Genomic DNA, 20,911 nt, shown 5'->3' with positions numbered 1-20,911 from the left:
ATTTCAGCTGGAACCACCTTGAAAGTGTTTCCTGCTTCAAATCCCGCTCTGTCACTCACAGTGGACTCTGGGCACGTCAATGGCGGTTTCCTCACTTGTAAAACGGGTCTCCACTCTTTACCCTTCCGGCAACTGGAATGTTCCCAGGAGGTGATAGGTCTCTGCTGGGCTCCAGTTAACAGTAAGAGTGGCGGAGCGGGAACAGGAGTCTTACTTTGTCTGGTTTTCCCCTGTAGCTCCACAGTGTAAGCGCGAGAGATACTTACTACTTAAATATAAATATACGTACACAGTTTTTTCTCTGGTAACAATGGATATCCAAGCAGCCTGATGTGCTGACCAGGAGTCACGGCCTGGAAGCGAGACCCTGACTCAGAAGTCACAGAGCGGCTGGGCCCCTCCTGGGCTAATAATTTAAACCTGCTTCCCCACGTCCTACCTACCCAGCACTAAAGAGTAAGCCGATGACCCCTCTGTCACCGGCTCCGTTCCAGCCACTCAGAAAGGTTCAGGGAGAGGCAGATCGAGACTTCGCCTCCATTGTTTATGGTTCCGGGGAACCTCAGGGTCTCTAAGTCCCTTAGGAGCTGACGCTTGGTCCTTACACCTCCTGGTCTGCCCTGCCTTACCCTGTCCGGGGCCTGGCCCATGGAAACATGCATAAATGACATCAGTGGTGAGGCCTTGGGCAGGCTACACGTCACATGTCTGTGCTTCAGCTTCTTCATCTATAAAGTGAGGACCATAAGAGTCGTTTCCAGTGTTTAGCACAGTGTCTGCAGACAGAAGCACCGGCAGGGCTGGTAAAATGTGTTCGTCTACCATGACTGGCGGAGGGGTGGGCGTGGAGGTCCAAGACTCAGCTCTGGTCCTGCTTCCTATTTCGAGGGCCTCTCCTGTGGGGTCTCCTGCACAGCGGGGCGTCCTCTGTGACTCGCTCTCGCAGCACCCACACCCTCCTTGCACAGCACCCACCGCAATGACAGCTCCACAGTTAATGGTGTAATTAGCTGGCAGGCCCTGAGGCTCACAGGGTCGGAGGTGGGGTCTCTCATTCCGGCTGTATCTCCAGGGCTCAGCAAGATGCCGGCATGTAGCAGGTGCTCAGTAAATACTGTCCCCCCCGGCCCCCCCGCCGGGGCTGGCTCAGAATAACCCGACACTCAGACACTCAGCTCAGCCAAAGGACGGCTCCCTGGTTACTGACAATTCCTGCAAACACAGCCTTCCAGGACCAGCAAAACTGGCTCCCCAGGTCCCGCAGCCTCCTGCTCTCCTCTCCCTGCTCAAGGAGTTTTCTTACCTGCTGCCTTCAGAGGGAGAGAGTTAGTCAGAGTTACTGGTCTGGGGAGGTGGATTAGATAGAATATCCCTTCCCAGAGAATAGACAGTCTGGGGGTGTTCCTTCTACATCCGAGGTGCCCTGATTCTCAGCAGTTCTGTGTAAAGGCCTGAATGCCCATGAGAAAATAAACACGTGCTTGGGTTGCCTGAGCAGACATTCTTCATGTGAGCTGCGGCTAAGGCAAAATTCCGGTCTGCGGTTCCTGTGCTCAGGAAATGTCCGATGGGGACTTCCCTGGTGGCGCAGTGGCTAAGACTCCACGCTCCCAATGGTCAGGGCACTAGATCCCACATGCATACGGCAACTAACAGTTGGCATGCCACAACTAAGGAGCCCTCAAGCCACGACTGAGGAGCTCGCCTGCTGCAACTAAGGAGCCCCCCCCCCCACTGCAACCAAGACCTGGCGCAACTGAATAAACAAACATTAAAAAAAAGAAAAGAAAATGTCTGATGAATGAATGAAATAATGAGTGAGTGACTGACGACACAGGTGTCTTTGGCGAAGGGACAGGGCCTCCAGCGGGGTCTGCCCCATTCCTGCTCTGGCCATACAGCCGCCCCCCCTTGGAGGCATGGGGGCCCGTGGGACGTGGGGCGCCGAGCCCAGCCCCCCATACTGACTTGGTGCCCTAGACCACGTGCGTGTGAGGACAACAGGGCATGGCTGGGAAGCCGCTTCCTGGGGCTTCACTTTCTCACCAGTGAAGAGGGTCAATGCGCATTGAGAACCAAAAAATAGTCAACTCCTGACTCCACGATGCCATTTCTCAGACTCCGTTTTGGGAATCAACCTGAATAAGGATACATGTTACGCACTGACGGAGTTTATAAATTTCTCATTGGAGGACAATGAAAACAACTTCAACTCCAACCACAGGGGCTGCTGCTGAAAGGCTGGGATATCACAGCGTATTTTGTTGTTACGTTAAGTGAAAACATTTCTTTAAATTAAACAGACCGCCTGAGAAAAGTCGGAAAGAAAACCACGAAAAAGTGACCAGTAGTTGTTTTGTGGGTAGGGCTAGGGTTTTAAAAACTGTTGGATTTGTTGCCCTCTCTACATGCTTGGAAGACTCTAACTTAGCAGTTCCGAATGACCACCAGCTCTCGGGGGGAGTGGGGGGTCCGGTCCAGCTCCTTTGCTGGTGAGTCTGGACACACAACTCCCCGCCTCCGCTCTCAGTTCCTCACTGATAATCACAGGACAAGCACAACACCTTCTCATCAAGTAATACGTATCGGTCAGCACTCGCCACCAATGAATGTTCACCGTTACTTTAGAGCCGGACAAACATAATGAACTTCAATAATAAAACTGAAAGCATGTGGAGGAGGAGGGAACAGGGCTTCTTTCGGGGGTGACGGGAGTGCTCTGGAGTTGGATAGTGGGGACGGCTGCACAACCAGGGGAACATCAAAGACCACGGAACTGCTGTACATTTTTAAATGACGCACTCTCTGGTCCGTGCATTCGATCTCGTTTTAAAAGATGGCAGGAAGATAAAGGAAAATCACAAAAGGATGGTGACTGGGGCACGGTCCTGTTCGAACAAGGACTGAAGATGTTTTGAAAGCGCCTCCCTCGCGGCAGGAGTCTCAGAGAACATGCCCCCTGCCTTCCTGGTGGCTTTAGCTCCCGGCTGGGGAAGCACCGCCCCCTTTCAGCGCTGGGGCCTTTCCTGGGAAAAAGTCTCTCGAGCAGAAACGGAGGGGATCAGCCAGCACACAGGAGAGGAGGAAGCTCTGCCACCAGCAGGTGGGGACAGAAATAAGGGGGGGGTGGGAAGCCGGCACTGACTGCTGGCCCCAGTCCAGCCAAGGCCCTGGGGAGAGAAGCACTTACCCAGGAAGCCCTCCTCGTCCACAATGATGGTGTAATCTTCTGGGGTCTCGGTCAGACTGAAGAACTTGCACCTGGGTGGACGGACAGACAGACACAGGGTATTGTAAGTCCCAGCAGACCCTGTGGCAGCCGCCTGCCTCACCCCGCCCCCGCCCCCCCCCATCGCCGTGTCCCGGTTTACCCAGAATTCTGCCCCCCAGGCTGCTGGGCAGCTGCTTGTTTCTCCCTCCACTGCCTCAGTGTTGACTCAGGAGGACTCAGAGAGGCCTAGGGACGCTGATTGTTTCCTCTGCACCCCCCGATCTTTGAGGACCCCTGAGCCGGCCAGCCTCCAGGGTGCCCTACAGGCCCAAGGGCAGCTCTGGCAGGGCTCACGCAGATGGACTGTTTTCCATGCCCTCCGCTCCCCACACATACGGCCTAATTCGCATCACCCAACCGACAGCCCAGCCTTTAGGGTACTTTTCTCCCTTGCAGGAGAGAGGGGCGTGGCTGTCTGTGCCATCGTGCTCGTGCGGCCGGGATCCCTGAACTGCCACATGATGCCTTCGTGATACTGCTTAGCCTGGGGTGTGAGTTGCTCATTTCCTCCCACCAAGGGGACCATCAATTTCCCAAGGCCAGGGAGGGTCTGGCAATCACTCTGTCCGTCTGTATCTCATTCCTGCTGGTCTCAGCCCTGAGCACGCTCTCGGCACCTGGCAGACACGCTGGGCTCCGTGTCCAGACAGCCCTTGGGCTGGGCTTTGAGGCTGTCTCCGGCTGAGGGGCTTACCACCCCCTCAACGCCCGTCTCCCTGTCCCCCGTCCAGCTAGACGAGCCCCCAGAACACCCCAGGCGCACGCGCAGGCGGCGGGGTGCGGGAAACCGCCCGTGGTCATCGATTTATCTGGTGTCGCTGATCTCAAGTACGGGGCTCAGCTCGGGCTCCGTGCCCGATGTGTAAAACCCATCCATCACAGGAAGCCGTGACCCAAGGAGGCCCGACGAGCAAGCCTGGCAAGGGCCCGAACAGCACTTCTACGAAGATTAAAATGGGAAAGGAATCCTGAAGTGGATGCCGCGTTGCCGGGGGCGGGGCGGAATGTCCGCGGCTCTCTCTCCCCGTGGTTCCCCTCTCCTGGCAGCCATCCTGCCACACTGAAGCCTTATCGACAGAAGCCCCGAAGCACCCTTTTCACTTTATTCTTTAAATTTTCACAAGTAATGAGATCAGCTGGAACTGGTAGGACTGCAAAAGGGGACAGCCGTTTGGAAGATGGTTTGTCAGGTTCCTATAGAGTGAAACATACATGACCACTGGCAACCCTGCTCCTGGGTATTTAGTCAAGGGAAATGAAAACAGACGGCCCCACACAAAGGCCGGCATGCAAATGTTTACACATGCATATGTAAATTTTACATGTAAACATTTTACATAAACATTTATGCAAATGTTTTACATGTTTACAGCCTTTATCTGTAATCACCCCAAGTGGAAACAACCCAAACGTCCTCCCTTCAGCAGGAGACGTGGATGAACTGTGGCACATCCACACCAGGGAATACTGGTCAGCAATGAAAAGGACTGAATTATTGATTCTTGCAACAATGTGGATGAACCTCAAGAGCATTTTGCTGAGTTACAGCCACACTCAACAGGAGGCGCACTCTGTGACGACATTCTGCAAGAGGCTACACTGTAACGATGGAGAACAGATTCCTGGTTGCCAGGGGTTGGGCTGGGGCTGACATTTGAGGGCCACCGGGGAAGTTTTGGGGTGAAGGAGGTGTTTGGTTCTTGACGGTGGTGGTGACAAGATGATATACATTTGTCACTACCCGAAGAGCTGTACCCTAAAAGGGGCAGCTTCTACTGTATATGTGACTCATACCTCAGTGAACCCGACTTCGAGGAAAACGCTTCGCCAGAGTTGTAAACGAGGTAGCATCCCGCATCCCACCCCCCACCCCCCCGCCGCCCCCACGCCACTCTGCTCAACCAGCAGCACCACACTCTTCGATTTCCCTCCAGCTCTTTGGTTTTCAAATTACATCTCTGTCCCTGCCTGTCCCGTATCCAATTTGCAACTACTGCCCGGACAAATGAAATCTATAACTGCTGGGCGACAACGGCAAATTATCACTTAGTGAATGGCAACCAGTGGTCTGGCCTAGCTCCTCCTTGGGGACCCGTGGGTGCTAAGAAAGAGCCTCAGAAGCCCCCCCCCCTCAAATCACCAGATTGCCACAAGCAAAGACTCCCTGGGAGGGGGGAGTGGACACCCAGTCATCCGAGAGCCCTGAGAAGGCAAACAGATGTGGTACTTGCTCCCTGCACCCTCTCGGTGGTGAGGGATGCTCCAGAAATAGACCATATAAATGACCCTGGAGGGCATAACCACCAGTAGAAGGCAACATCGGCCTCTGCTGCCGACGGGGTATGACTGTGCCGTTGACGTGACCCGTCCCCAGGGGCCCGAGTGCCAGCTGTTACCTCGGAACGTGCACCTTGGCGTGGGCAGGCCTCCAGGAGGGCGAGTCAGTCGGAGGGACCTGCAGCTACTGCTCTGGTCACCGCACTCGGGAGCAGGCCTCCTGCTCTCCTAGTATTACCCCCCTCAAGTCCTACATAGCTCTGAGCTCACCCCATCTTACCTCCCAAGTCGCTCTGAGATCTGTTTTCCCCTCTCTCCGCCACCCCCTCCACGTGAGCGCTTGCCTAGAAGCCTCCCCTCGCCTCACTCCCCGACTCTTGCCTGCCTCCTTGCCTCACGCCCCCAAAGGTGGACAAATATTCTTTCCACTGCCCGGTACCCCTTTCCCTCTTCTTTGGCTGGAGACGTGCCGCTCATCCTTCAAGACCCAGTTTAAGAGTCTTCTTTGGGGTGAAACCTTTTCTGATTGGCTCCACCACCTCCTCTCTCTCACTTCCTACCACAGGGGTGGTCCTGTCTGGATGTTAAAGCCACTGTGGACAGCTGGGCTTGGCGGTGCATCACGCCTCGAAGGGACAGTTCAGTTATCTCACGGTGTATGTGCAAGATGCCCTTAGAGTTGGGTTGTGTACAACCTGAACAACTGCACATGATGGTCCTGAGTGCTTTCCACACTCTATTACAAGTAATACTTGTTTCCCCCAGTGGACCACACACTCTCACAGGCAGGGACAGTGGGTTCTCTGTACACACACCTTGTACCTGACACTGGCTGGACAGAGAATCAACACTCAAAGTCTGATGAGCGAAAGAGTGAACTGTGGCCACATGCCTACCCCCAAAGCCAGAGAAGCCCCAATCAGAGCAAACACTGCTTGCCCTTGTGCGGCACTGCCTTGACTTGCCCCCCTCTCTGGGGGGTGCTCAAGTCTCCAGTCCCAACTCCACGCTCTCTAATGAGCCGTGGCTAGATCAACACCCCAGATGCCGGGCCCCAGTGTTTGTGGCCTCTCTGTGCTTTGTCTACAAGGAGCTGGAGAGAGGACCAAAGCCCAGCAATAACCCAGCCTGCTGCTGAGTGCTGTTAGGAAACCCGGGGAGGAGGAGAAGTGTCTGCTCTCTAGATGCCCACATGGTGCTTAGGAACAGGATGAAACAACAGGGTTAGAGAAAGGAGCCTGGGAGAGTGGGAAGAGGACCAAGATCCTGGGGTCAAGAGACCTGGGTTCCAGTCCCAACCTGGCACCTGGGGGTGGTGAACCCTGGGCTGCTTTACTCCTCTGTACAATGAGGGACAGGTTCAAGGTGGACTAGTTTCCATCCAGCTCCAGCTTGGGCAGGGAGGACACAGGCCACATGGAACCCTGTCAGCTCCATAGCGAGGTGGACCTCAAGGGGCCTGGCTGACAAGGCACGGAGAGACGATCCCAGAACCATTGAGTCTGTTTGGAAGATGCTTTTCAAGGACAGGCAGAAATCCCAACTAGCTCTGATCAGAACCCAAGACAGATCTGCTGCCCAGGCAGCTGGGCAGGTGGTACATCACAACTCTGGTGGGGAGGGCTCATTCATTGCACAGTCTGTGTAAAGAGTGCCCTTAGAGTTGGGCAGTGCACAACCTGTGCAACTGTGTGTGATGGCTGATCAGCAGGCCCTGCTGGAGCAATCAGATAGATAGGATACAAAACTCTAGAGTCCTGGGCAATGAAGTAGGGAGACTGGGGAACAGCAGCTCTGGGGACGGCCCTGGTTCACTGTGGTTCAGGACATACCCCAAGAGCCATGCTAGTCCGACTTCCCTAGTGGCGCAGTGGTTGAGTCTGCCTGCCAATGCAGGCAACATGGGTTCGATCCCTGGTCTGGGAGGATCCCACATGCTGTGGAGCAACTAAGCCTGTGCGCCACAACTACTGAGCCTGCGCTTTGGAGCCTCAGCCTAAATTAATTAATTAATTTAAAAAAAAAAAAAAAAAAAAAAGAAAGAATCATCCAAATTCCCGTCCAGGGGGTGCCAATGCATCCTTGGGTTCTGTGCACAGAGTATGGGTGCTGGATAGTACTGGAGGCCATACCAGAAAGTCTGTGCCCGTTCAGATCCTCACGGCCCACACGGAGCATGCCCAGAGGAAGTGAGGGGACTTTACACGGAACTCCCTTCATCCTGGGGGAAGATTCCAGCCACCATCTTTAAATCTCTATGGTTGTTGTGGATCATGGGATGGAAGCAATGCTGCTGCTTACGGCTGTGTGACCTTAGGCAAGTTACTTAACCTCTCTGTGCCTCGGTTTTCTCATGTGTACAGTGAGGATGATAATATTTAATATCTCCTTCATAGGGTTGTTGTTGAAGCATAAATGCCCAGCATGACTATGGTAAGCACTCAGTATGTTGGCTATTTTTCCTTCTTGGAGGACAGAGGCAGCTGAAGTGGGGGACCACGGGGAGGCTGGCTTGCATTCCCAGTAAGAAAAGCTCTAACGCCAAATGGGCTACAGAGACCAACAGGCTGTCTGTCTTGGGAGGTGGTGAGATGTCAGTTGTCTGAGGGGCTGAGCCCCAGGCAGGTGGGCTGCAGCAGTGATGCTGCCTCAATGGAGAGGATGGATTAAGCCACCTCCAAGGTTCTGTGGAGCACTGAGTCTCTGATTCCTTGAAACACTGGTTCTTACACATTGACGCCAAGCAACGAGCTTTGGCTGAAGAGTCTCCATTCATCTTCCCAGGAACCCAGCTCCCACCAGGTAGCCAGTAAAGAGATGATGGTTTATGATGGCAGACACTGCCTCAGCCTGAAATTCCCAGTGCATCTGCTGGAGCCAAACCTGCTGCCTGGTCTCAGCTCCCTGACACGCTGTGCTGGGACCTCAGGAATCTTCACAGACACTCGACACATCTGAGCCTGTGCTCAGGACAGGGACTGTCCAGATCGGGGGAGCCAGAGAGGTGGCCCTGACACATCACCACCGGCTGGGAGCTCCTACCTGCATCCGTCTCGCCTTCTCCACTCCCCCGCTGGCCGGGTGATGGTCCTGCAAGGCTGTCCTGCGCTCCCTTCCTCGTTTCCCAGACACCACAAAGACCCCTTTACGTAGTCAGGGCTCAGCAGAAGTTGGCTTTATGTGGGAGTCTCTTTGTGCAGAAGACCGGGGTCTCTGGGAGGTGGGAGCTAGCTTTGCGGGCCGGACCCCATCTGGGACTGGGCCTGTTTTCTGTGGGGTCACAATGTGCCCTGTGTCAGCCAGACCCTGCTGAGGTCCCCCTGTTGCCTGGCCACAGAACAAGTCCAGCCTTTTGCAATTAGAGCCTGGTCAGCCTGGCTATGAAATGAGCGCAGAGCCTTCACACACACCTGACAGGCCTTGCAAACAGGACTGAGAACGGGCTTCCAGCATGTTCCAGGTACCTATTTGCAACCCGTCATTGCTTTGTTCCAGCGGGGCCTCTGAATGCCCATTTTGAATTTCAGCACCTGGAAACCCACGCGTGTTTCTCACCGAGTGCAGCCCGCTCCGTCTACAACGAGGGAGGTCTAGCCACATCTTCCTCTGCAGCGTGTCACGGTGAGGAGATGGAGGGGTCAGGGTCTGAGCCACTTTGGGGGACCCCCCGCCCCTGCCAGCCCCGCCGATGCGTTCCTGCAGCAGAGCACAGGGGCCTTGAGCAATATAAAGCGAGTGAGACGCGCTTTGGGGCGGGCGTGGTGGCCTCCCGCCTTCTTGGGCTCTTCCCCAAGGACAGCCAGGCGGAGGGTGTGTGTCAGGCTTTCTTCTCTTAACCAGCCGCGGCTTTTGCATCTGGGTCTTCTTCTGGGTCTTCAATAGGTCTTTCGTGTTACTTACATTTCATTTCTACTGTCTTTTAACAACTGGAAGCTGCCATTTCAAGTTTTAGTTAGAAAAAAGAACCCCTGCGTCACGTTCTGTGATTTGAAGGGCAATCCCGAAGAATGTCTTTTTCTGTTAAGATGGAAAAAAATCTGCTCATGTCTTGGGTGGCCAGGAGAATCGGACAGTGTGGGCAACAGTGTTTGCAAATTCTAGGGGGGCACGCACAGACGGGACTGTAAAAAGGCGCTGGGTAGGGCAAAAGGAATCGGTAAGGTCTGGATAAGGCCCCTGAGACCCAGGCGAAAGTGGCTAGGTCACTCAGTCATCACAAATTGTTCAGTGCCTTTCAAGTATAAAGGCACTGCCTCAGGTGCTGGAGACACACACCTTAAATAACTGGACAGTTAGAATTGCCATGGGTGGATAAATAAAATAGTGAGTCAGACGGTGGTGTGGCTGCAGAGCCAATAAAAAAAGTGGATTTGCAATTTAAAGCAGAGCAGGGGGTGGTTCTCAGGGGTTGGGGGGTAGGGGAATGGAGAGCAACTGTTAAAAGGGTGCAGAATTTCAGTCTGAGATGATGACAAGTTCTGGAAGTGGATGGTGATGGTGGTGAAGGTTGCAGAAAAATGTGAATGTGAGTATCTAATACCACTGCGATATACACTTAAAAATGGTTAAAACCGGTATATTTTATGTTATGTACATTTGTCCTCAATAATAATTTTTTTTAAAAAGAGCAGGGAAGGTCCCTATGAGACCTCTAGAAGCTGGAAGAGTGGGCGTGTTGCTGTCCCAAAGCCCTGAGGTGGGTACATGCTGGGAGTGACCGAGGCCAGAGTGGCCACGTGGTGGGGGAGGGGGAATGACAGGTGGTGACGTCAGATGTAAGTAAGGGGGGAGGGCTGATGCCTGTGGCCCCAGTAAGGACTGGGTGGGGCCGAGAGACCGGTGACGAGGCTAGCTGTTGTCTTCAAGGAGGCTGGTGAGAGCTGATGGTGACTTGGACCAGGCCGGTGGTGGTGGGCGTGCCTCCATTTATGGCCAGGAAATAATAGCCAACAAACTGGGGCTGGCGAGGCCACTGAGAAACACAAGGCCAAGGCAGGGAACCATTGCCTCCTGTGGCACCAGGAGAGAGGTCAGTGGGCAGAAGGGGTGCCTTGAACTGGCAGAACTTACTCGCCTCTGAATCTGGCCCGGACCCACCGCTTTGGTCCTTTCCTCCATGGAGACCTGTGTTGGTGAGGGACTGCGGCGCTCCCTGGCCCCGCTCCGAAGGCCCAAGCACAAGCCACAGAGAACTTCAGGATGGCTCTTCCTTCAGGATGAAGGAAGACGGGAGGCATCAGAAGGGTCACATGCCAGGGTAGGAACACCGTCTGTGGAAGGGCAGCCTCTTGCTGTGTGAACACCTCCCCAAGTGCAGGGCACGTACGAGGCGCTGGCTGGTGGTTCGCTTTCTTCCTTGGGAGGGACTGAGATGGAAAAAGGCCCAAGAGGGCGTCCTGGTTTTTGCCACCTGTCCAAGATGAGGCTAGAACAACTTGCTGGCCCTCAAATCACGCCAGGTTCCTTATCTGTGAGAGAGGTTTGAAGACACCTCTCCTGCAGGGTCTAAGGAGGCGTGGAACAAACGTGGAAGTGCTCAGGACCCCGCCTAAGCGCGTGTGGCCACTTGATGAAATGCGCCGGCCCGGGGACCGAGTGGATGTCCGAGGCAGCGTTCCTGTCCAGGCAGTGCTTGGTCTCGAGGTGGGCTCTGGGTCTCTGCCTGACTTCGGATCTCCCCATTCCTCACAGCCTCCACCCCGACCCTTACCAGCAGGACAGTCAAGTCTCGCGCAGCGGCCCACGAACCCAGCCCTGGTCCCCCAGGCAGGCCAAAGCCCCCCCGTCCCAGTGCACGCTCACCCTCACCTGCCCATCACCTCCCCAGCGAATGATCACATCCACTGAGGTGCTGAGATGATTCCCTTCCTGGTCTGTCTCTGCTGGTGAGACACTTGCTCCTGGGAGACAGCTGAGTCTGTCTCATCTAGATCCCCCATACGCCTCGAACAGGAAAGAGGGTCTGTGCGCCATCTGTGTTAACTGAGCGAACGTGGCGTGTAATTAATGACCGCCATTTCATAGACGGGAAAACTGATGCTCAGGCAGGTTAAGGCAGTTATGACCTTGGGACCACCGTGCTGTGTGGTCTCTAAGGTGGGGGGGTGGGGGCAGGCCGGGCGCAGGTGTGGCCTGTGGTATATTCCCTATGACTCAGCTCTTCCCCTGGGAGCTATCCACTGTCTAAAACGTGCGTAACCAGAGACACGGAGGAGAGAACTGATAATAGCCCGTCCTTGGTAACAAACACCTGGCTGCAACCCAGATTCCCATCACTGGCCGAGGAGGAAAATGATGACAGAAGAATATTACCCAACAGTCAAAGTGAACAATCTGCAGGGACTTGCAAAACTCCGAATGAGTCTCAGCAACATAACAGTAGATGGAAAAACAAGTCCCCGACTGTTAGGTCCAGCATGGCATTCTTTTTACAGTTAAAAGCAGCTACAACGAAACAACAACAACAAAACCCAACACCTTTAAGACTCCACGGAGTTGCAATGTTACTACATATAAAGGAAGCCAGGGGATAAAGAACACGTTGCCTGGGGTTTGGGGATGGGCGGGGGAGACCTCTGGTTACACGGAGGGTATTGTCTCCATCCTACTTTTGCTCTGGCTTCGCATGCGCTGATTACGCTATTAACATTAGCTAGTTGGTTAAATGAATAAAGGCGAGCAGTGCAAAGACACACGATGCGTGAGGGCTATGAACCTGAGCTGAGGTCACTGGTGCAAGGATGAGGGGCTGCAGGTGATTGGGACTGGGGTCTGGCGGAAGGGACCCAGCCGCAGAACAGGAGCCTAGGCTGTAAAAAGGTGCAGGAAATGCTGCAGCTAAAGAGCTACGCAGAGGAGGTGGGCTGAGAAGGGTCCGGGAGCCAGAATCAGGCAAGTCCTAAGATGAACGGGCAGGACTGGTCCCGGGGCTACAACTCACTCCCGTTTGGGTCATTCTATTTGGTCTTGGCCGGTCAGTGATTTGGGGGCTCACCTGGGCTCAAGAGATGTATATTCGATCCCCAACTTGGGCCCCACGGTCCAGTCTCTATTTAATAGTCTGATGGTGCTGTGTGTAAAGGGCTAATGCTCTGGGTCTCAGTTACAGCACCAGCCCCGATGGTCTTATTTTTTTCATTTAAAAACTTAAAAAAAAGTTTAGATTTTCTATTGGAGTCGAGTTGATGCACAACATTGCGCTAGTTTCAGGTGTGCAGCAAAGTGATTCAGTTATACGTGTACGTATGTATATATTCTTTTTTTTTTTTTTACATTCTCTTCCATTATAGGTTCTTTACAAGATATTGAGTACAGTTCTCTGTGCTATACAGCAGGTCCTTGCTGGTTTTATATATATATGTGTGTGTATATGTTAATCGCACACTCCTAATTTATCCCTCCCCCTCACCCTGCCCCTTTGGTAAGCCCTGGTGGCCTTCGACATTTACGCAGCCCCTGAGCCTGTGTCCTGGGGCCAGGGTTTGAGGTCGGCATGACTGTAGATAAAAGCGCCAGGCACCAATGGCTGATCCAACAGCACTGGTTTCTTTCTTTCCTTTCAGTTCGGATAATGGCCCTCGTGTTCCCTTGGTTTTCTCTGGAACTGGAAGCTTATTCAACCTCCCCTGTTCCTCATACTGCAGCTGAGGACGCATACACGCACGCGCACGCACGCGCACGCACGCGCACACGCACCCCCTCCAAGGATGCAAACAGGTTTTGGTCAGCAGGCTGAAAACAATAACCAAAAGACCCGACCCTGAAGCAATCTGTGGTCCTCGTCCCCCCAGCCCCGCCCCACCAAGCTCCTGACACTATTCATTGGGAACCAACGGTCCCTAGAAGATTCGCCATTATAAGACTTTGGAAGCACGCTGAGGTACTGCCTGGATGGAGTTGCCATCCTGTTGCCTGGCAACTCTGAGATGCCTCCGCTCCCAGGGCACTCTGCCCCTCTCTCATCTCCTGTGGCCCCTCCAATTCTGTACCGTCTGCTCCTGGCTCGGGGGCAGGGTGTCCTGGGTGGCCCCCTTGGCCCCGCATCAGCACCGACCTCCAGCTTGGAGATCCCTCGGGGCCTGGATCTGGTCTCTCCACCCCTCTCGGGAGCAGCTCCACCCTCCCTCTCCCTTGTCTCCTCTGCCCACACTCTGCACTCCAACCTCCACTTCCAAGTTCCTAAGACTTAGGCCGCCCTCTCAAAGCATCTCTGCCTTTCCATCCATCTCACCCCCTTTCTCTGGCCTCCGAAAAACGGTACCACTGTGGCAACCTATCTTTAAGCCTCTGTTCCCACTGGCGCCTCTCCCTCAGGAATCTCATACTTTGGCTTCCTTGTCTTGGTGACAAACAGGCTCAAGTTTCCTCCGTCCTAAAAAAAGGCTCCCTCGTGCCCATCACCTTCTCCCCTCCACCGCCACCAGTCCTCCAGCCACTGCCGCTGGCCTGCCTCAACCCTCCAAGGGACCCTGCCCAGCTCACCAGGGACCTCCGCCAGCCAAAGCTGATGGCCTCTTCCCTCACGCCCTCCTGTCCTGGGACCTTTTGGCTGGACCTTACACGGTGGGCCAAGGCCTCAGCCTGAACACTTATACCGACCACGGCAGGGTCTTCCAAGAGCGACACTCTCCTTCTGCTTCCTGCAGTGTCTTATCTTCCAAGCCTCCCCAGTGCTCTCCTCACATTACACCCTCCCTGCCAATTCTCTCCCTCCCAGGGTCGCAGCCACCGTGGCCCAGGCTTTCTCCCCAAGCCTCAGACTTGCACTTCTCTGCCTATGCCAGCTGGACGGGCCTCAGACTCATTTCTCACATCCACCCGCTAAGACAGGAAGTGCTGATGCCCATTTCACAGATAAGGAAACTGAAGACAGTGACCCGCCAGACAACCACGGCTGCCGCGCGTGCCCTCATCCTGACGGGACAAAAACGGAATCACACACCGGTTGACTCTAAGAACCCACTGCTGTCCCCCTTGGGCGTGGCCGACAGCCGACCACCAGGGCAGAGCCGAGGCCTGGGGCCGCCCTGACCCTGGGGCCGAAGGCTGAGTCATCTCAGAGAACGTTCTCATTTTCAATGGCTGTGGCTGCCGGTTATGGGCAGCCTAACTGACACTCGATCTGTTTACTCTCGGATTCCCAGCCCAGCAGAGCGAGGCCCTCACAGGGGCCTCTCCTGGGCATCCTGGGCAAGGAGCCTGGGCCGCTCAGAGCCCCGCGGACCTTAAACCGGGAGGGGGAGGGGGAGACAGAGGGGGGAGAGGAGGAGGGCCATTTCCAGGTAAACTCGTCCAGCAGATCCACACTGAGATTTCAGATTTAAGAACCAGATAAATTAGCAGAGGGAAGAGATTTGCAAGGGTTGGTTTAATTGGTGGAATCATGTACCACAAGTTCCCCATTAAAACCACAATGGGTGGGGGTGGGGGGGTGGGGGTGGGATGGATCTTCTTGGAATCACCCAGACAGGAAGGTGAAGCACAGGGAGGTACAGAATAAGGCTGGGAAGGCCACTGTGTGCTGCCTCCTATGGTAAGGGAATCCCGGAGACGGAGCTTCTATTTGCATACCCCTGGGGAAGGGGAGCTCACTCCTTTGTGCGGCAATTCATTCCATCCTGGGGTAGCTTCTTTCTAGAAAGCGCTATCAGTGTGGCCTCTTTAATAACCGATACCCAGCTAGTCTTAATTCTGCCCTTCGGAGACGCAGGGGTCTTTGCTCCAGCTGGGAAAACGGCAGGAAAGGAGCCCAGTAGGATCATCACCTCTTTGCACAGTGAGAACAGGGCTTACGGGCTAAAACGCTGCATAAACCTCAGCTGTTTGCTTAAAGCACTGGTTCTCAACCTTGGCTACACATCGCACCCACCTGGTGAACCCTGAAAAGTACCGAGGGGGCCTGCGGAGGGTGGGTGCACAGCTGAAGTTGAAAAAAACAGAGTGGCAGGGGGGCCAGCCTCCCTTGCCGGATGCCTGGGCCTTCCTGGCCGGGAGCGGTCGCTGGCAAGCTGCCTAACTAGGGGCTTGAGCGAGGCACATCCGCCACCAAGTTCTGGGGGGACCACCCTGGGCGGGGGGGCCTAGCTGCCAGGCAGTGTCCATTTAAGGAGCCCCTGCTGCTCCTGGGGCTGCCTCTCACCCGGCTCTGCTATCTTTATGCCTGCAGACCCCCCCAGGCCGCAGTGCGGATGGCACTTCTGGGCCCTCCGAGACAAGACTGAGGACACCTGTTACACCCCCTGGAGCACACTGCTCCCTAAACCAGAAGCACCCCTGCTCCCCGGATGTCAGGACCCAGGGCCATGGGTTTAAGCTGCTTCCAATAATACCCGTTCACCGCAATGCCAGCAGGGAGGTGATGGGCGGGAACGACCTCTTGGTTTGCCTGGACTGTCCCGGTTCGGGCGCCAACAATGCTTCGACAACGGGCAGAATCACACAGAGGCGACAGGAGTCGGGTGAGCGGGCGGGAGAGGGGAGTGGTGACCAGAAGGGGGTAGTGGGGAGACCTCCAGGATCCTGGGAACTTTCTCTATGGGTTTTTCCTGGGAGCTGCTTCCCCAGGTGTGGCCAGTCTGTGGGAATTCACAGAGCCACGTGCATAAGATCTGTGCACGCCCCACGTGGCTGCTGCTTCACTGCCAGAGAAGAAGAGTCCCAGAGGGCAGGCTGGGTGGAGGCCAAAGGTTCAAGTTCTTGCCTTTCTATGTGGCTCACATGCCAGGGTGTACCTCTAGGGTCCTCAGAACAAAGGTTTTTGAGGGGGCAGAGGCAGTGAGGAGGTGACCTGAAGATGGATGGGGAAAAGGACTCTGAAACATCCCCTTTGGGACTTCGCTGGCGGTCCAGTGGTTAAGACTACATGCCTCCAACTGCAGGGGGCACAGGTTCGATCCCTGATCAGGGAACTAAGATCCTGCATGCCACGTGGTGTTGCCCAAAAAAAAAAAAAAAGTCCCCTTGGTGACACCCCTCTCACTGGACCAGGGCCGAGCAGCTCCTCAATGGGAGCCATAGCTTTAGGCGACAAATGTTTTTAATGAGGTCAACCTGGGCTTGGAGCATAGTTTCGTACAGGTAATTTTTTTTTTTTTTTTACTCAAAGCCTTTTTCTGAACTATGGCATAATTTACCATAATGAAATGTGCAGATTTTAGGTGTACCGTTAGACGAGTTTTGACAATTGTATACTCCCATTTAGCCAGCACCCCAATCAAGAGGGAAAAACTCGGAAATTGGGAATGACATACACCCTACTATATATAAAATAGATAACTAATAGGAACCTGCCGTATAGCACAGGGAACTCTACTCAATACTCTGTAACGACCTACATGGGAAAAGAATCTAAAAAAAAAAAAAAAAAGAGTGGATATACGTATATGTATAACTGATTCACTCTGCTGTACACCTGAAACTAACACAACATTGTAAATCAACCATACTCCAATTAAAAAAAAAAAGATATTGAACATTCCCAACACCGCAGAAAGCCTTCTGTCCCTTGCCTGTGGGTCCCTAAGACCATCCAGAGGCAACCCCTGTGCCAGTTTCTATCACCATAGATTATTTGCTGGCCTCACAGCCATGAAATCATACGTTGCATACTATTTTGTGTCTGGCTTCTTCAGTGTATTGTTTTTGAGATTCATCAGTTTTACTTTATGTCGTTTTGTAGCCACTTTCATTGCTGAATATATATGTATGTTTATATATATTTATAATGCATTATAATATATTTTAATTTATCCCTTCTCTTGTTGATGACATTTGGTTGTTTCCAGTTTTTGGCTATTATGAATAAATATGCTATAAACATCCTTATTAAAAAAAGATTTCCTGGCTGGCTTCCTCTGCCCCAATTTCCCGTAATTCCACAAAAGCAGCTCAGGTTTGCCCCCAAGAACTCCTTTGCACATCTCAGCCCGCCCGAGCGTGCCTGAGTCCCACCCTCTCCGCGGGGTGGGTCCTATAGCACGGAGGTCAAGCATCTGCTGAGATGGGGGAGGACCCCGCTGACATGGGGCCAGGCAAAAACAAGCACACAAAGCATTCCCATAGTTTGACTGCGGGAAGGGCTGTGGAACAAGGATGCGTTTTATTTATTTATTTTAAAAAATTGGTTTTTTTAAACTTTTTGGCCGCGCCCTGAGGCACGTGGGATCTTAGTTCCCCAACCAGGGATCGAACCCGCGCCCCCTGCATTGGAAGCTCTGAGTCTTAACCACTGGACCGCCAGGGAAGTCCCCAAGAAGGGGTTTTTAAAACAGAGCAGCTGTGAGGGTTTCCTTTGGATGGGGTGTCCGGGAAGGGCTCGGAGAGGATGAGATCCAGGCAGGGGAAGCAGCATACGCAGCAGACCCCAGAAGGAAAGACCCCTAACTCGCGGAAGAGAAATATTCTACGGCGCTGTGGTCCAATTGTGTACAGCCAGGGAAACATGGAATATCATCTATACTTTGTAATACATCGTTGAGTGGAAAAGAGCAAGCCCCAGAAAACACACAGCCAGATACCCTTGTCAGGTGTATACACTGGACAAAACTGTTTGTAAAAGTCAAGGGAAAGATAAGTGTGGGTGGACAGCAGTTACCATCATGTCATGGTCACAGTGGGGGGTATTCTTATTCAAACAATAAACAAAGGTAACTTGAAAGCTAGGATCGATAAGTATGTCACGGAACAAGGATGATGAGTAATTGCATTCTGTGCACCTGAGGTCCATTAAAGAAGAAAAAAGGAAAAAGAAGGCTTTGAAATGTTTGAGGGTCTATGTCTTAAGCAGCTCACTTTGGCTGCATGGAGAGCAGTTCCCACATCTCACTGGCAATCTGGCTGTTCTATCTCTGCACCCGCCTCTCTGTATCTGCTTGAGTCCCATCTTCTCTCAGGTGGGGGGAGCTGGCTTCATACTCCATTCACTGTGGACCACTGGGGGGCCGCCCAGGGGATGCAGGACCCAGAAACGGAAGCCTGTGAGCCTGGCCATATCAGACCCCTGGCCCCTGTGTCCCTCCAGCTGGGAGCCTGGGAGGACGGTCAGGAGCCCCAAGAGGAGGTCTGCTCAGCTGCTACCATCTTTACCAAGTCAGCAGTATCAGCCGAGCCCCCCAAGATAGGGAGTCGGACACAGACGCACATGTGTTTCTGCAGGGGTTTCAGGGACAAGAAACCAAAGGGGGTGGACGGAGGATGGGAGGAGGACATCAAGGAAGGGCTTGGAAATGCCTTAACAGGGGGTTACAGCTCAAAGGTGTGCAAGATACTCAGGTGAAGAGAACCAGGAGTCAGACACGCTTTGCATATTCCATACCCAGGAACATTCTTCACTTGTACCAAGAAGCCCATGCCCCTCTCAGCCTCTTTTTCTTCCTAGCACTTTTGGGGCAGAATAGTAGAGACATATTTTTCTGTACCCAAGAAACAGGCCAGTAACAGCACGATGACAAATGGGCCTGGTACCTGGTCTCAGTGGAGGTGGGGCGGTGGGGGACACCAGGGTATGGAAGGGACTGAGGCTGCCTGGGGTGGGGGGGCAGGCGGGCGGCTCCTTTCCTACCAAAGAGGGGCAGCTGCCACTCAGCTCCGATGTACTGTTACACGTGGGCCCTGGGTTGCAAGATCTTCCAATTTTTCCAGAAAAGCAGGAAATCCAGATTTTGGGGATCTCTCTCAATATTTAAATGTTGGTGTACTTTTTTTTTTTTTTAAGTATAATTTCCACTTTATTTTCTTTCCAGGGGACAGTATTCTTCAGTCTTTAAGGACTTAGCACCTTCCATGGGCTCTGGCGGAGGTCGGGGGGCAGCACCCGCGGGTCTAAATCGGGGTGGAGGTGCTCGGTCCTTCCGGGCTTCCCGAGAACGACCCCTGACTACCTTGGGGTGAAGGACAGAACCCACGCAGTAACGCAGTTTCACATACAGCTTGGGAAGCACGCAGGCGTAGAAAACCCTCGCTTCGGAAATGTCCCCGACGGCTGCGGCCTCTACGACGTTCCGAGTGACAAACTTCTTAACGGCCTCAGCCTCGGGCACGTGCGTCGGGCACAGCGGGTGCAGTCAATAGGCTGCACGAGGCCACGGCCCTCTTGGGCATGACCATTATTCCTTCTTTTCTTGGTCATGTTGGAAGCGAGGAGGAGAAAGCTAAATGTTGGTGTACTTTTCAAAAAACACACCGGGTGGGCCAAAGAAAACATATCTGGCCTAGAGATCCCCCATTTTCCCCTTCCTAGTCCCCCTGAAGTTCTCAAATGTCTTGGGATTTAGGGGCAGTCAATTTCCTGGATGAAGGGGTGTCTGTGTGTGCGACCCCTCGTGGGATCGGTGCCTGGAGTGAGGAGGCGGGGTCCCGAGCTAACGGCCCCTGGGACCCCTTAGAGCTCCCTGGGCTGCCTCCGAGGTGGGGTCAGGAGTAGGTTAAGCGAAATGTAAACCAGGGGAAGCAGAAGATGGCCTGTGACCATCTGCCGGCTCTGGACGCTGACCTGGGCATCTCAGCTGCCCCCTGCTCCAACTGGGCTTCAGCACCTCCAGCTGGGCCTGTTCAGTCTCGACTCCTAGCGCGCTGGGTGACCCTGGGCATGGCCTGCGTCTCCCTGTGCTTTGGGCTGGCGCCTTGTCACTCCCGGAGTCAGAACACAGGGCCTACGTCGGAAGGACTGTGCCTCCAGCTTTGCCAAGCCGCTGCCCCGTCCACCGCAGTGCCACGGGCCCGGCGCTGCGCTAGCTGGGGATACAGACGTGATGATGAGTTGACAGAAGCGGGGTGGGTGCAGGGAATAAGCAGAGAAGGGCAAGCGGGGGAGTGCTGGGGGTCTGGGGCTCAGGGAGGGCACCCCGGAGGTGGTGGCGCCGGAGCAGAAAGTTGAAGCAGAGCTAAGTGTGGGAGCAGCGGGGAGGTCAGAAAGGAGCCCTGAAATCCCCGGACGGAGCCAATTCCTGCCGGCCAGGCCAGCCTAGGTTCAACCACATCACGCTACAGCATGCCCGACGGCTTTGTCTAGGAGCCCGTGGGGTACACCCCCAGCATCTGCCTGCAAAGGGTGGCACATACAGCCAGGTGTGACCCCACTCCGCCCAACCCTAAGTCAGGACAGCCATTGTTGACACGAACCTGGCATTCTCTCTACTGAGTCCCAGCAAACCTAGAACAGTGCTATCCAGGAGAGCTTCCTGGAATGATGAAAGTGGTCTACCCCTGCGATGTCCAGTTGGCTTAGCCACCAGCCACGAGTGGCTACTGAGTGCTATGAAATGAGTGCTATGAGATGAGGCTAAAGAATTGAATTTTTTAAAAAAACCTTACTTGATTTTAATTAATATCAACTTAGAGTTCATTTTAATTAAATGTGAACTAGAG

General features: G+C 53.9%; 1 protein-coding gene and 1 pseudogene across 2 annotated transcripts in view; both read right to left on the bottom strand.

The window, feature by feature from the left end:
• The window catches only part of CASTOR2 (cytosolic arginine sensor for mTORC1 subunit 2), a 55,147-nt gene that overhangs the window by 15,972 nt on the left and 18,264 nt on the right, over positions 1–20,911 (bottom strand). Inside the window, exons 1-2 of one of the 2 annotated variants that reach the window (XM_067013355.1) lie at positions 11,357–11,515; positions 3,191–3,261 (exon numbers count right to left, since the gene is read on the bottom strand). In XM_067013355.1, coding sequence (XP_066869456.1) covers positions 3,191–3,261; positions 11,357–11,364 — 79 coding nt within the window. In that variant the 5' untranslated portion in view covers positions 11,365–11,515. Of the gene's footprint in view, positions 1–3,190; positions 3,262–11,356; positions 11,516–20,911 lie in introns of those variants that run through there. The other variant, XM_059038412.2, reaches the window with a different exon arrangement.
• Positions 19,273–19,771, bottom strand: LOC131741449 (small ribosomal subunit protein eS26 pseudogene; annotated as a pseudogene).

This window comes from Kogia breviceps, chromosome 14, assembly GCF_026419965.1.
Source record: "Kogia breviceps isolate mKogBre1 chromosome 14, mKogBre1 haplotype 1, whole genome shotgun sequence".
NCBI classification, from domain to species: domain Eukaryota; kingdom Metazoa; phylum Chordata; class Mammalia; order Artiodactyla; family Physeteridae; genus Kogia; species Kogia breviceps.
This window is presented reverse-complemented; position numbering and strand designations above follow the sequence as displayed.